This window comes from Pezoporus wallicus, unplaced genomic scaffold, assembly GCF_028554395.1.
Source record: "Pezoporus wallicus isolate ANWC-B61680 ecotype Strahan unplaced genomic scaffold, APGP_CSIRO_Pwel_v1 contig_10051, whole genome shotgun sequence".
Lineage (NCBI taxonomy): Eukaryota > Metazoa > Chordata > Aves > Psittaciformes > Psittacidae > Pezoporus > Pezoporus wallicus.
The window spans coordinates 87,410-101,794 of NW_026643056.1; the positions used below are offsets into that span (position 1 = coordinate 87,410).

At 50.3% G+C, this 14,385-nt stretch overlaps 1 protein-coding gene across 2 annotated transcripts in view; it reads left to right on the forward strand.

Annotated features, from left to right (window-relative positions):
* Positions 1-514: 514 nt before the first annotated feature.
* The window catches only part of PPME1 (protein phosphatase methylesterase 1), a 35,206-nt gene continuing 21,335 nt past the window's right edge, over positions 515-14,385 (forward strand). For both annotated transcript variants that reach the window (XM_057396571.1, XM_057396572.1), the window contains exon 1: positions 515-648. In XM_057396571.1, the coding sequence (XP_057252554.1) occupies positions 551-648 (98 nt within the window). In that variant the 5' untranslated portion in view covers positions 515-550. The remainder of the gene's footprint in view (positions 649-14,385) is intronic.

Here is a 14,385-nt window from a genome sequence, read left to right on the forward strand (position 1 = left end):
GCCGCTCGTACGAACATCTCTGAGCGCCGCGCTCCGAGCCCTTCACTTCCCGACCACGGCCCCGCACGACTCCGCGCTGCCCCCCCGCCGCCCCTCAGCCCACGCCACCGCCCTACCGCCCCTCCGGGACCCGTCCCACCTCCCCTCCGCCGGCCGCCCCCCGCCGCCGGGCCCATCGCCCTCGGCCTCTTCTGCCGCATCCCGCCTCGCCTCAGGCCGCCCGGCAACCGCCGCTTGGGCGGGAGCGGGACCGGGACGCGCCGCCTCAGAGCCGCACTTCCTGGACTACAACTCCCGTCATGCACCGCGCTCCCTTAACACTTTACGGAGGCGTGGACTACATTTCCCACAATGCCCCGGGAGAGCGCTACGGGTGCCCGCGGGGGCCTCCTGCCCGCCCCGTGGTGCCGCGCGGCGGCGCTGTGAGGGGGAACCCGCTTCCGGTGTGCGCGGAGCGGGGGCTGGCGGCGGCCGAACCCCGTGGCGGGGAGGGGGGGGGGTGGTTGTTCCGCGGTGTGTCCTTGTGTCTCCTATCGCCTCCTGCGCCCTCATGTCGGCTCTGGAGAAGCAGCTGCACCTCGGCCGCCTCCCGCCGCGGCCCCCGCTGCCCGGTGGCGGCGGTCAGTCCGGCTCCAAGATGCGCATGGGGTAGGTGGGGGAAGGGAGGCGGCGGCTGAGGGGATGGGGGGGGGGGGGGGGGGAAGAGGTGGGTAGCAGCGGGGGAGGGGAGGGATGCTCGGTACTGTGGGCTCGCTGGCAGTTGGGGCTGGGGGCTCGTTACCGGGGGGTCTGGAGAGAGGGGAGGTCGTTTTGGGGGGGGTCTGGAGGGAGGGGTGCTCGTTATTGGGGTGTTTGGAGGGAGGGATGCTCGTTTGGGGGAATCTGGGGGGGGGCTGCTCGTTATTGGGGGTTCTGGTGGGAATGGCGCTTGTTATTGGGGTCTGGAGAGAGGGATGCTCGTGGTGGTGGGTCTGGAGAGAGGGGTGCTCATTACTGGGGGTCTGGAGAGAGGGATGCTCGTTGTTGGGGTGTCTGGAGAGAGGGATGCTCGTTATGGTGGGTCTGGAGAGAGGGGTGCTCATTACTGGGGGTCTGGAGAGAGAGATGCTTGTTATGGTGGGTCTGGAGAGAGGGATGCTCATTACTGGGGGTCTGGAGAGAGAGATGCTCATTGCTGGGGGTCTGGAGAGGGGGGTGCGCATTACTGGGGGTCTGGAGAGAGGGGTGCTCATTACTGGGGGTCTGGAGAGAGGGATGCTTGTTATGGTGGGTCTGGAGAGAGGGATGCTCATTACTGGGGGTCTGGAGAGGGGGGTGCGCATTACTGGGGGTCTGGAGAGAGGAATGCTCGTTGTTGGGGTGTCTGGAGAGAGGGATGCTCGTTGTTGGGGTGTCTGGAGAGAGGGGAGGTAGTTTTGGGGGGGTCTGGAGGGCGGGGGCACCCGTTTTATGGGGATCAGGAGGAATAGTGCTCATTCCTGGTGGTCTGGAGGGGTGTGTGCTTGTTATTGGGGGTCTGGAGAGAGGAGAGGTCATTTTGGGGGAGGGTCTGAACAGGAGGGTGCTCATTATCAGGGGTGGTTTAGGAGCAGGGGATCCTCTTTGGAAGATGGCAGCTGAGGGGAGAGGGTCCCCCATGTGTGGGCAGGCTGGGGGGCTCTGTCCTTTGGCAGAGCTAGGGGGTGCTTTAGGGGGTGGGTTACACATTGCTGGGAAGGATCAGGGGCTGTGGTGCTGATTGCTTGGGGGGGCGGGGTTAGGGTGGCAGCATGGTGGCTGTCCCTGGATGCTGACATGATGGGAAAGACCAGTCTGACCCTGCTCCCCCAAACGGCACCGGGACCCAGCTTCTCCAGCCCCCTCTCCTTGGCGATGGAGCAGGCAAAGGTGTCACTGCAGGAAGAGTGCTGAGGGGGGGTGGCTGGTGCTGGGGTTGCTCTTCAGCCGCTCTTTTTGCCATCTGTATTTGAAGGGAGGATCCAACGTGTCGTGATTTGGCTGGGTGGTACCTGAAGAGCTGCTGAAAGCAGGGTTGGGGGAGAGGGGTGTATTTAAGTGTTACTCCTCAGCAGCAGACACTTACATGGAGCTGTAGAGGAGGTGAACTCTGCCAAGTGCCTGAAGTGCCTGCTTCAGATGATGGGAAATCTGGGATAGTCCAATATAGCTGTCAAACCCTTTAAGCAGTTTTGGAAACTGAGAGAAGATTGACCAGTGTCTAGTCCTGACTGGAGAAGAACAGCTCTAACACTGAGTCAGAGGGGTTGGAAATGGGATGGCTTTGAAGGGAATGTCGTGACTTCACTTCCAAAGGTGTGAGGAGAACCTTGTCCTTCCAAGCAGGTGCCTGGTTGTGGTAAAAGGAGGGCAAGATAATCATAGAATCATGGAATGGTTTGGGTCGGAAGGGACCTTGAAGCTCATCCAGTTCCAACCCTGCCACAGGCAGGGATACCTTCCACTAGAGCAGCTTGCTCCAAGCCCCTGTCTGCAACCTGGCCTTGAACACTGCCAGGGATGGGGCAGCCACAGCTTCTCTGGGCACCCTGTGCCAGCGCCTCAGCACCCTTGTAGTAAAGAATCCCTTGGAGCAGGGCTATGGCTTGGTTGCAGAGATGGAAGTGGCGGTTGCAAAGTGAAAGCAGCTGGTAGTAATCGTGGGGAGCTGAGCTCAGGAGAGCTGTGACAGAACACATTGAGAGCCCCGTGCCAAAGTGGAGCTTTAAGCAGAATGGCAGAGACATGGAGGTTTTATTACACCTAAAGAAAAGGTGTTTTCAGGACTGGGTGACTTTTTGATCGAGGCTCATTGCTACAGAATGGAATCTGAGGTTTGGATTGCCTCAAAGACCAGGGGTTGATCCTCTGGAGGAGCAGCAGCCTGGGCGCTACCCTCTGGGAGGTCCATGTGTAAGCTGCACGACACAAAGTGCTCCATTTGGAAGATAAAAATACCCTCCAATTCCTACAGGAAATCTCCTTTGCCTTGGTGCATGAAATCAGATAACTGAAAGAACCGATGGAAAAGGCAGCTACAGGGCTGGGACTGAAATAAGCTGTTTAGTATTTATGGATGGGAGAGGACTGTTTCTCCTCTCCTTAAAACATAGTTTTAAAACCTTTATTTCACACCTTATTATTTGCATGATACTTGGAGAGATGTAATGCAATTGATGTCGGAGGTATATGAGCTAATACTAACACATCTTCATCAAATACTCCCTTTAATATGAATTATTTTATAGCTAAGCTTCATATGTTTAATGACATGGCTTTGAGGCTGAGCAATAAAGTTGTATTTAAGGATTAATTTGTACTGTTAGTAGAGAAATAGGCATAGAGAGTAGGAAGAAGAGGCTTTGGATGGCTTTTGGAAGGGGTTCCCCTCTCAGGGCTGCTGTGTCCTCTCCTGTATCTCTTGGTTATCTGAAACTGAGAGCTGGGACTCGGGGGCTCCATTTCCTGATGTTGTATGAAACCAAGGGGTTAAAAGCAAGCCACTAAACCACCCATTTGTGTTGTGGAGAGTTTTGTGTTTCACAGGACTGTGCTGAAAGTTACATGGTGCACACAAGGCTGGATTTAATGTTCAATACACTGTTTAATTCTGCTGGCTCTGTTCAGAGTTAACCAAACCAACGCTTATGCTGTGCACAGTCTGCAAACCCACAGTATTTCTAAGGGAAGAAATAAAGTTCTTGTTTCTTCCTCTCGTTTCATCCCATTTAACTTTAGAGTCTCATCCCTTGTGGTTATTTTGTGCAGTTTGAATGTACGTTTTACCAGTTCCATCCATTGTAAACTCTGTCAGCATCCATCTCATTCTTTCCATGCAGTGTGTACACCTGTGGCACCATAACCGCACACCACGACACATGGCTTGTTGACTGAGGTATTCCTAAATAATAATAAATATAAAACCGTTCAACGCTGGTGCTAAGGTGGCCTTAAACAGGATGAAAATCCTACTGCAGCCCTGAGGAGCAGGACTTGGGGTGCTGGGTGAGGAGAAGCTCCCCACGACCCGGCTTCAGTGTGTGCTTGAGCCCAGAACCCCCCCCCCATGTGCTGGACTGCACCCCCAGAGCGTGAGCAGCAGCTCAGGGAGGGGATCCTGCCCCTCTGCTGTGTGAAGGGGAGACCCCCCCTGCAGTCCTGGTCCAGCTCTGGGGCAGCAGCACAAGAGGGACGTGGAGCTGTTGGAGCGAGGCCAGAGGAGGCCATGGAGCTGCTGCGAGGGCTGGAGCAGCTCTGCTCTGGAGCCAGGCTGAGAGAGCTGGGCTGGGGCAGCCTGGAGAAGAGAAGGCTCCTGAAGGGGAGACCTGAGAGCAGCTCCAGTGCCTGAAGGGGCTGCAGGAAAGCTGGAGAGGGGCTTGGGACAAGGGCCTGTGGTGTAGGGGGATCCATGCTATGCTGCGAGACCTCAAAGAGTCAGTAAAGCTGAAGGAGGTGATGGGTTTTTCATGTGCCTCTAATAGGCTGTGTCCCTGCAAAGTGCTGCCCTGCTGCGGGCTGTGTTTTCACATCAGTTTTGTCATTAGTGAAAATCCATCCTGGTGCCAAGTCTTGTTAGAAATAAGACAAAAGTAAAGGCTGTTAAATTCCTGCCTGCATGAGGCACTGGCAAAGCCCTCATGATATTTGTTGCTTCACTTACTCAGCACAGGTAAACAAGCAACTTCTAATTGAGCACTTCCAGGGATTTTAGCATGGGTTTGATGATGGACATCTATCATTGTACACCTGTAGGGTATTTCTGCTCATGCAGTGCTTGTTAGTGCTAATCCTGTGCAGGAATTTATATAAAGCTTCCTATCTTGCCAATGTTTGAGGTTTTTTTAACACTTTCTGTTAGGGAAATGATCAAGAAAAGAGGTTTATTTCCTACAGTTTTATAATGCTCTTCTTCCTTTCAGTACATTGAAATCATGGTATGAAATCTGGTGTTGTGGGTAAGGAACAAGAATTCCCATGTCCTTCCCCTTCAAAGCTGCAGGGTTCGTGAGCACACTGTAGTCGTGTAGTGCAGTTGTATTTTTGGGTTACTGCTCTGACATTTAGTAAATCCCTTTATGGGTGATGTTGCAGTTGTGTGAGGCACTGCATGTGTGACATGAGAACACCCGCATCCAGAGAGACTTATGGAATCACAGAGTGGTTTGTGATGGAAGGGACCTTAAAGTTCCTCCAGCTCCAACCCCCTGCCATAGGCAGGGACACCTTCCACTAGAGCAGCGTGCTCCAAGCCCCTGTGTCCAACCTGGCTTTGTGACTTGTGTGAAAAGGTGACAAGACTGGATGGATACAGGGACAGCAAAGTGCAAATAATGGGTGAAGTTTTGCTGTTTCATGGCTGTTGTTACAAAGCAAGGATGGAAGAGAGTTCTGCAGGGTGCTGAGGTGGCTTTTTAGGTGGTATTGACCATCCCTCCCAAGTGGATAGAGTAGTGTGTAGGAGAGCTCCAGTACTAGTCTGAAGATCAACATGGGTGATGGATGCTGCTGTGGCAGAAGCTTTGCCTCTGATACTTAATCAATGCAGCTGTATGCCAGGAGTGCAGGGGACTGAACCATCAACCTGCCTTTGTGGTTGGCTCATTTACTTCTCTCTGGTGAAGAGTCTTGCAGGAGACACCTGTGGTTGGATGTCAGCATCACCCAGACCCTTGCTTCTGAACCCAACCAGCCTTCAGACTCGGTACTTTGTTCCTTCGCCTTTTATTCTCCCTCCAACATCTCTCATCTCTGCTGTTGATCTCATCCTAAGCTGTGATTTATTGTTGGACAGCAGTGCCCAAACCTGGATGTGCAGCTTCAACAGAGGCTTTCACACAGCTGTGAACTGGAAAGACTATTTCATCTGCCCTTGTAGAGGAGAACTTCATTCATACGTCTCAGCAGGGCTGTATTATTTTGGCGGTGTGACTCTGACCCTCTTCTCAGCTTGTGGGCTGCAGTTCTGTGTGGCTGCTTGTGTGTGCTCTGCATTCAAGTTACTTCTACCTAGGTTTAGCTTAGGTTTAGCTAAGTTTAGCCTTACTAAGATTCACTTGAATACAATCAAGTGCAAGATTCCATAGTCGGGCCACCACAAGAGAATGTGATTTGTTGTACAGAGAAAAATGAGTGTGATTTATGGTGCTACAAATACAAAAGCCTATAGTGAAATAGTCCTTAAAATTCACACTTCTACAGGGAATAAACTAAAATATCCTCTTCGTTTTGCTGTGTTGAGCATCTCATGTTTATGAATCTGTTTTATTTCTACACCTTGAATTTCTGGAATTGAAGGAAGGGCCATTCAAATGGGTTTAAACTTAATATCCAACAGTGCTGGTAAGCTGATTTTTCCATGGCTAAATGCTTTGCATGCAATGCAAGCATTTAAATGCAGTGCACCTCTTAGTATCATGTTGGACACTCTTTTTATTTCCTTCTTTATCAGCCAGGCAGATCATGTTATCATGACTATGCTGTGGTTGAAAGCAGATCATAAGAAGCAGAGAGTGGGGCAAATAAGATTGCTATAGGGAAACAGGAAAATCATTTACTGCAGCACTGAGATTCTCAAGCTTCAGTCATCCTTGACCAGAAAGAAGTTACAGGCCAGGATGCTCTTTTAAAACCATTGTTTGAGATTACTCTTGAGATTATTCGTTCTGAAAAGGACCTTTATACTGAGGATTCTCAGCCATAATAAAGTCTTACATCTTTTTGGTAATTCACTGCTAAAAGGTTAACACATGTTTCAGTTGTCTGTAATAAACCAGCACCTATTACTGCATTGAAATGGGTGAAAAGAGACTTATCTGTTCTTCTCTAGGTGTCCGTGCTTGTGACAGGGACACTCTCCACTGGAGCAGCTTGCTCCAAGCCCCTGTGTCCAACCTGGCCTTGAGCACTGCCAGGGATGGGGCAGCCACAGCTTCTCTGGGCACCCTGTGCCAGCGCCTCAGCACCCTCCCAGGGAAGAGCTTCTGCCTAAGAGCTCAGCTCAGTCTCCCCTCGGGCAGGTTCAAGCCATTCCCCTTGGCCTGGCCCTACAGGCCCTTGTCCCAAGCCCCTCTCCAGCTTTCCTGCAGCCCCTTCAGGCACTGGAGCTGCTCTCAGGTCTCCCCTTCAGGAGCCTTCTCTTCTCCAGGCTGCCCCAGCCCAGCTCTCTCAGCCTGGCTCCAGAGCAGAGCTGCTCCAGCTCTCACAGCAGCCCTGTAGCCTCCTTTGGACTCACTTCTTCATGTGTCTGTACTGGGGAATCTCATTTGAGCAAAGTGGCCAAATCAAAGAGCTTTGTCCACTTTGCTGTGCCTGTGGGACTGCAACACGAGGCTGAGTGCTCTGATCCATCAATCTTCATCTTAGCTCTGCTTTCAGCTGCTGTTCTTTCCACACTTCCAAAGTAATGGTACACGTGAAGATGCAAACAGCAGGATGTTGGATCCTTGACTGTGTGAAACACTGATGTTAATGTCTAAGGAAAAGCCCTCTCTAGTTAAAATGGCTGCTGCAGAAACGTTTGGACTGGCTTTTTGTGATAGCACAAGATGTGTGCTTAGGATTCCATCATATTTCAAAGCACCTCACATTGATTTCTGCTGCCTTGCTTCCCCTAAACTATAGCCCCCTTGCAGGTACACGTGTGTGTACACCATCCAGCAGTACCCTCCCTTGATGCTATAGCACTCTCCTGCCTGTATTCAGTGCTCTCCAAGAGAACTATCCAGCTGAATCATGTTTTATGCTTCTCTTTGACTTGAGGAGGATGTGAAAATCACACCGAGAAGAACTTGAACTTCATTTTTTAATGTTCATTTATTTTAAGGAGCAAATTCATCTGAGGTTGTGTTTGAAATCGTCAGCGTCTTGAAAGTGATTGGTTTGAATTGCTTGGTTGCAATGGAGATAAAACCAAACTTCATGGTCAGGGTTCTGTGGGGAAATGGAATAAAGGAGTTTGCAAAGTCACTGGTGAAGCCAAAGGGTTGAGACCCTCCCCTCAGCAGCTCCTGAAGGCTGCAGCAGCTGCTGCATTTGCTGTCTGCTTTTGTGTCTTGAGTTTAGCCCATGTTTGCTTACAGAGCCAGCAACGAGAGTTAAGGATCTGGATGGGATTTGAATATGAAAGACTGTTTGCTGTTCACTTCCAATATGTGAATAAAAATGATGTATGATCATAGAATCCCAGCCTGGTTTGTGTTGGAAGGGACCTTAAAGCTCCTCCAGTTCCAAACCCCTGCACGGGCAGGGACTCCTTCCACTAGAGCAGCTTGCTCCAAGCCCCTGTGTCCAACCTGGCCTTGAACCCTGCCAGGCCTCCAGGATCTCCCAAGATCTTTTAATTGTCTAGAAGACCTTGATGGGATCAGTCTGTGCCATTCAATCATGATAATTCCAAATGATTTCTCCTTTTTTAATCCATTTGTTCGGTTGATAACGCTGGAGGGAAGGGGTTCCAGAGGGACCTTGACACGCTTGTGAGGTGGACTGATGCCAACCTCATGGAGTTTAACCATGCCAAGTGCAAGGTCCTACACCTGGGTTGGAGCAATCCCAGGCACAGCTTCAGGTTGGGCAGAGAAGAGATTCAGAGCAGCCCAAGGAGAAGGACTTGGGGGTGTTGGTCCATGAGAAAATGAACATGAGCCGGCTTCAGTGTGCGCTCGCAGCCCAGAAAGCAACCGTATCCTGGGCTGCATCAAAAGGAGCGTGACCAGCAGGGCGAAGGAGGTGATCCTGCCCCTCTGCTCTGCTCTTGTGAGACCTCACCTGGAGCATTGTGTGCAGTTCTGGTGTCCTCAACATGAAAAGGACATGGAGCTGTTGGAACAAGTCCAGAGGAGGCCACGAGGATGAGCAGGGGCTGGAGCAGCTCCTGTATGGAGCCAGGCTGAGAACATTGGGGCTGTTGAGCCTGGAGAAGAGAAGCTGTGTGGAGACCTCAGAGCAGCTTCCAGTGTGTGAAGGGGGCTACAAGGATGCTGGAGAGGGACTCTTCATCAGGGATTGGAGTGATAGGACAAGGGGTGATGGGTTCAAAGTGAAACAGGGGAAGTTCAGGTTGGAGATAAGGCAGAAGCTCTTCCCTATGAGGGTGCTGAGGCACTGGAATGGGTTGCCCAAGGAAGCTGTGAATGCTCCATCCCTGGCAGTGTTCAAGGCCAGGTTGGACAGAGCCTTGGGTGCCATGGTTTACTGTGAGGTGTCCCTGCCCATGGCAGGGGCTTGGAACTGGATGATCTTAAGGTCCTTTCCAACCCAAACCATTCCATGATTCCATGATTCTGTTTTTTCCCCTGAAACTTTCTTAGTGTCTCTGCCTGTGGCAGGGGGTTGGAACTGGATGATCTTTAAGTCCTTTCCAACCTAAACCAGTCTGGGATGCTACAATTTTATGTAATCAGCATCTTTAAGGCAGAACTTACAATATTGGCCTTGTCAAGCTAATATTTCTCAACACAACTTCTCACCTATGGCACTTCTTACATACAGATTATGTTTGATTTGCTGTGGTTAGGTTCAAATATAGACTCATAGAATGATTTAGGTTGGAAGGGACCTTAAAGCTCATCCAGTTCCAACCGCCTGCCATGGGCAGGGACCCCTTCCACTGGAGGAGCTTGCTCCAAGCCCCTGTGTCCAGCCTGGCCTTGAGCACTTCGGTAGCTTTAAGTACAGACTTTCAGTAAGCAAAAAGAAACAAAGAGATTACTAAAAATACTTCCCCTGCTTGGTGCAATCTCTTCAGTTTTAGGAAAATAGCACAAAAACCCATTTAAGAACTGATGAGAGGTTTGTTGAGCCACGTGAGCTCCTACTGCTCCAGGATCTCTTGCAGAATGTGTTCAAGGCCAGGTTGGACAGAGCCTTGGGTGACATGATCTAGAGTGAGTCATCCCTACCCATAGTAGGGGGCTGGAACTGGGTGATTTTAAGATCCTTTCCAACCAAAACTCTTCTATGTGCGCATATTCCTTACATGCTGGAGAGGACGGACGGCACAATAGGGTAAAACAAGTTGTAGATGGTGCCCAGAATTTGCTTTGTGATTCCAGTTTCCTAGGTTGGCTTGGAGTATAAGGAGCATTCTAGAGAAGTGCTTATGTTGGATCCATTTGTGGCTTGGGCTGATGGAGACTTTCAAAAGCAGTGATTAGCCCTCTCCGTTTAAATATTTGGTCAGCAAAATACTGCTCCAGCAAAGGAAGGTGCAAAATCACAGCTGCTGTTGATGGGGTTTGCTTCTAATTTTGGGTGTGTTGATGTATCACTAACAAAAAAGCAGCTCTGGAAAAGGAATGAATCAAAGATATTAATTCTTTTCTTCAGGAAAGAAGAATTCTTTCCTCTTGAGTTCAGCCACTGCCCAACCTTCTGCTGTCACCAGGTGATTTGTGGACAACTACACATTTATTCTGCCTTAAATTCAGCATTAAATCAGAGATTTTTAACGTATCTTTCCCCAGCGTTATTCGGAGGGGAACATTTTGCTTTAAAGTAGAATCTACGGATATCAGCATCAGAGGTGACAAAGGTTTTTAATTCCCAGCTCCTCTTTGCTTTCTGCTCTAATTGCCCTGCAAACCTTGGAGGTCTGGTATATATTATTCCCAGATATTCACATACAACACCCAAATAATAACTTCTTCTCTGGGGGTGATAACCCTTGTTAAACTGAATTTGAAGCATATGCTGATGATGCTAAATCAATTGGTACATAAAGCAGTGGTAAGTTCCTAGGGAAGGGCTTGGCTCTGATATCATGGGTTCCTCTTGCAATCCATGAGATAATCCTCATGGATCTGGCTTGGTATTGGCATCTTTCTGCCGCTTGTGTGAACATTTTAGCTGTGGTCCTTGTGTTGGACCTCTACTGTCAGGGGTGGTGTTGGAATGGGATACAGAAATGCTCATATATCTTTTGATTGTGCCCTTGTTGGGTTGTTTGTTGGTTTTGTTTCCCATTCAGGTTTTCTCCAAGCAAAGGATGTGGAACATTGACCAACCTAATTCACTTCTTAGGAATTAGGGGTGGCAAAGTGGAACCAAGCAAAGTTTACCCTTTTCATCGATAGTTGCCTCACAAATTCAGACTGTGGCAGTGTGCTCAGGCCAACCCTGTGTGGGTTTGTGCTGCTACTGAGAGGAGCAGTCTGTCTCCTAATGTTCTGCTGCTTCATCTTCTCCATTGTACTGTGCTTGGGTGGCCTTGCAGTTAGCCAGGTAGGGGACAGGGCTAAAAGATCAGAGCAGTTGTGGCTGCCCCATCCCTGGCAGTGTTCAAGGCCAGGTTGGATGGTGTTTGGAGCAGCCTGGTGCAGTGGAAGAGCTAGTCTCTGCCATGGATTGGAGCTCTTCAGGCTCTTTCCACCCCAAACCATTTTATGATTCTATGTGTCAGTGCTGTTGGTGACTGCAGGGTCACCTTTTCTGTTTATCTGCCAGCTCCAGGAGAAAGAGCTGCCAGAGGTCAACCTAAGGGCTTGAGGCTGATACCAACTGCTCCAGGTTATCTGACCTCATGACAGCATCTGTTTGAGAAAATGAGCTGAAGAGCTTCACCCTGAGCAATGGAGATGGAGTCAACTGAACGTACTCCTTTACTTCTCTTCTGCCACCCTGTCCCACATAGTCCTGGCATTGTGTATCATAATATGGAATGGTTTGGGTTGAAGGGACCTTAAAGCTCCTCCAGTTCCAACCCCCTGCCACAGGCAGGGGCACCTTCCACTAGAGCAGCTTGCTCAAGATCTGACCAGATGAGGCTCTGTAAAGCTTCTTGCTCTACATCCTGTTCTCCACTCCTGATGATTTTTACTCTTCTTTGAATCCTCTTCACTTCTATCCTGAAATTATTGATGCAGCTGCAGGTACAGTATTCCACCATGGTGGCTCCGGTGCCTTACGGAGCAGATGTGCAGTCTGTGCTCCAAGCTGAGGTTGTCCTTTGATGCCTGAGAATCACACCACAACCAGGGTCACCATGCTCTTGCTGCCCATCATAGGACTGTGTGTCCTGTCTTATTAATGTGGTTTCTTGCCTAGATCCTGGGTATGTGACTTGACTTTGTTAGCTCTGAGATCTGTCCTTCATCTGTCAGAAAAGGAACAATTCCAAGTCCTTCTACACCTGCTCTTGCCCGTGCAGGATGATGAATATTTTCTGTGTGGCTTGGCTATTGGTACCTGGTTTTGGTGAGTGTTGTGCTTAATATTCCCTCTGGAAGTCCTGAATGCTTAAAAATCTGGTAGAGACTGCAACATGGGTTTGCTGTTCGGGGTAGATCCTGAGCCCAGTATGATCAGGGACAGCTGAAGCTGCTTCACATTATTGTACTTTGTGCTTGTAGCATTGGTGTGCAACTGCAAGAAATTCAGTTCATGCTTTTTGTTGTGAGGAATTTTGATGCTAAATATCCCGGACTTGTGCCTACTTGTGATTCATGTGATTTTGTACCTCTCCTACACAGTATAGGTTTAATGTCAACAGGCTTCTGTGTTCCCTTCCCTTCTGCAATAGTGGCTGTCCATGCACCAACCTCATTTCACAAACATGATTGACTTCATAGAATCCCAGCCTGGCTTGGGTCGGAAGGGACCTTAAAGCTCATCCAGTCCCAACCCCTGCCACGGGCAAGGACCCTTTCCACTGGAGCAGCTTGCTCCAAGCCCCTGTGTCCAAGCTGGCCTTGAACACTGCCAGGGATGGGGCAGCCACAGCTTCTCTGGGCACCCTGTGCCAGCGCCTCAGCACCCTCCCAGGGAAGAGCTTCTGCCTAAGAGCTCATCTCAGTCTCCCCTCGGGCAGGTTCAAGCCATTCCCCTTGGCCTGGCCCTACATCCCTTGTCCCAAGCCCCTCTCTGGGTTTCCTGCAGCTCCTTCCGGCACTGGAGCTGCTCTCAGGTCTCCCCTTCAGGAGCCTTCTCTTCTCCAGGCTGCCCCAGCCCAGCTCTCTCAGCCTGGCTCCAGAGCAGAGCTGCTCCAGCCCTCGCAGCAGCTCCATGGCCTCCTCTGGCCTCGCTCCCACCACCACAACTCTTCATCTCCCGTGCTACAATTACCCAGCAACTTGCTTGAGCATTTCCCATGTTCTGCCTCCCTTAAAGAGAGTCTGCTTATAAACTTCTTGGTCTCACAGTCCCAGGTTACCAGGGAGCTCCTGATGTTTACCAGATTTATGGATCATGTTGGAAGGGCTGTAACCAGGATGATGACAGTATTTCCTAATCACCTGCAACTACTCAGGACAGTCCAACCTAAACCAGCTGTAACATGCTGCAGCAAAGTCTGCCTGCAGTGAAACACCACGTCTATAAAGGGGATGAAATTTGTTGTTGCTAACTGCACATCCTGCCTATTCAAACTGGAGAAGGGAAATGATCCAAGCTGTGGGCAGCACTCTCCATCTCCAGCAAGAACCAGAAATGGTACGGAGGGAGCGCATGATCGGCGCTGGGATGGCTTCCAGGCAAGGGGACAATCCGTACAGTAGGAATCTCGGCTTGAAAACTACATGGACCAGGCAAGATGGGTGTAGACAGTCATGAATATTGTAGAGAACAGGCAAACGTTGCCTTAGTGTGGGCTTCAAAGTAAACAGGACTGATCCTTTGTGCTCAAAGCCCAGTTGAATCATGGCACTGTTGTCACAGATGCTGTGGAAGGAGCTCTGGAAGTGGCTCCTGTTCTATGTGATGAACTAATGGAAGCTGCCCATCCTGGATGTAACAGTGCTGAGGATGCAGCCTCTGGAGATGCCAGTCCTCTAATAGTGAAAATTTGGAGGCAGGATGTAACCTGTTCACTGCTTAACCCTTTCCAGAGCATTGCTGTGCTGGCATATATGGACAAGGGCCTGTAGGGCTAGGCCAAGGGGAATGGCTTTAACCTGCCCGAGGGGAGACTGAGCTGAGCTCTTAGGCAGAAGCTCTTCCCTGGGAGGGTGCTGAGGCGCTGGCACAGGGTGCCCAGAGAAGCTGTGGCTGCCCCATCCCTGGCAGTGTTCAAGGCCAGGTTGGACACAGGGGCTTGGAGCAAGCTGCTCTGTGGAAGGGGACCCTGCCTGTGGCAGGGGTTGGAACTGGAGGAGCTTTAAGCTCCCTTCAACCCAAACCATTCCATAGTTCTATGGAGCACTTCTACCTGGAGAGGTTTCTTCCTTTCGTACAAGCTGGGACCTTCCTGCCAGAGCTCCGCATGCCAAGGGAATAACCCCTGAACAGAGGCAATAAAAACTAAGCCTGGTTTTCCCAGTAACACATTTCCAACATGTGAATCACATCCTGCCTCCCCAGGCAGTTAGACTCAGCTCCTCTTTATATATCATAAGGCTGATTTCTGCTGCAGTTTGTTGACAGGCACATCACAAAGCACTGCAACAAATTACACTT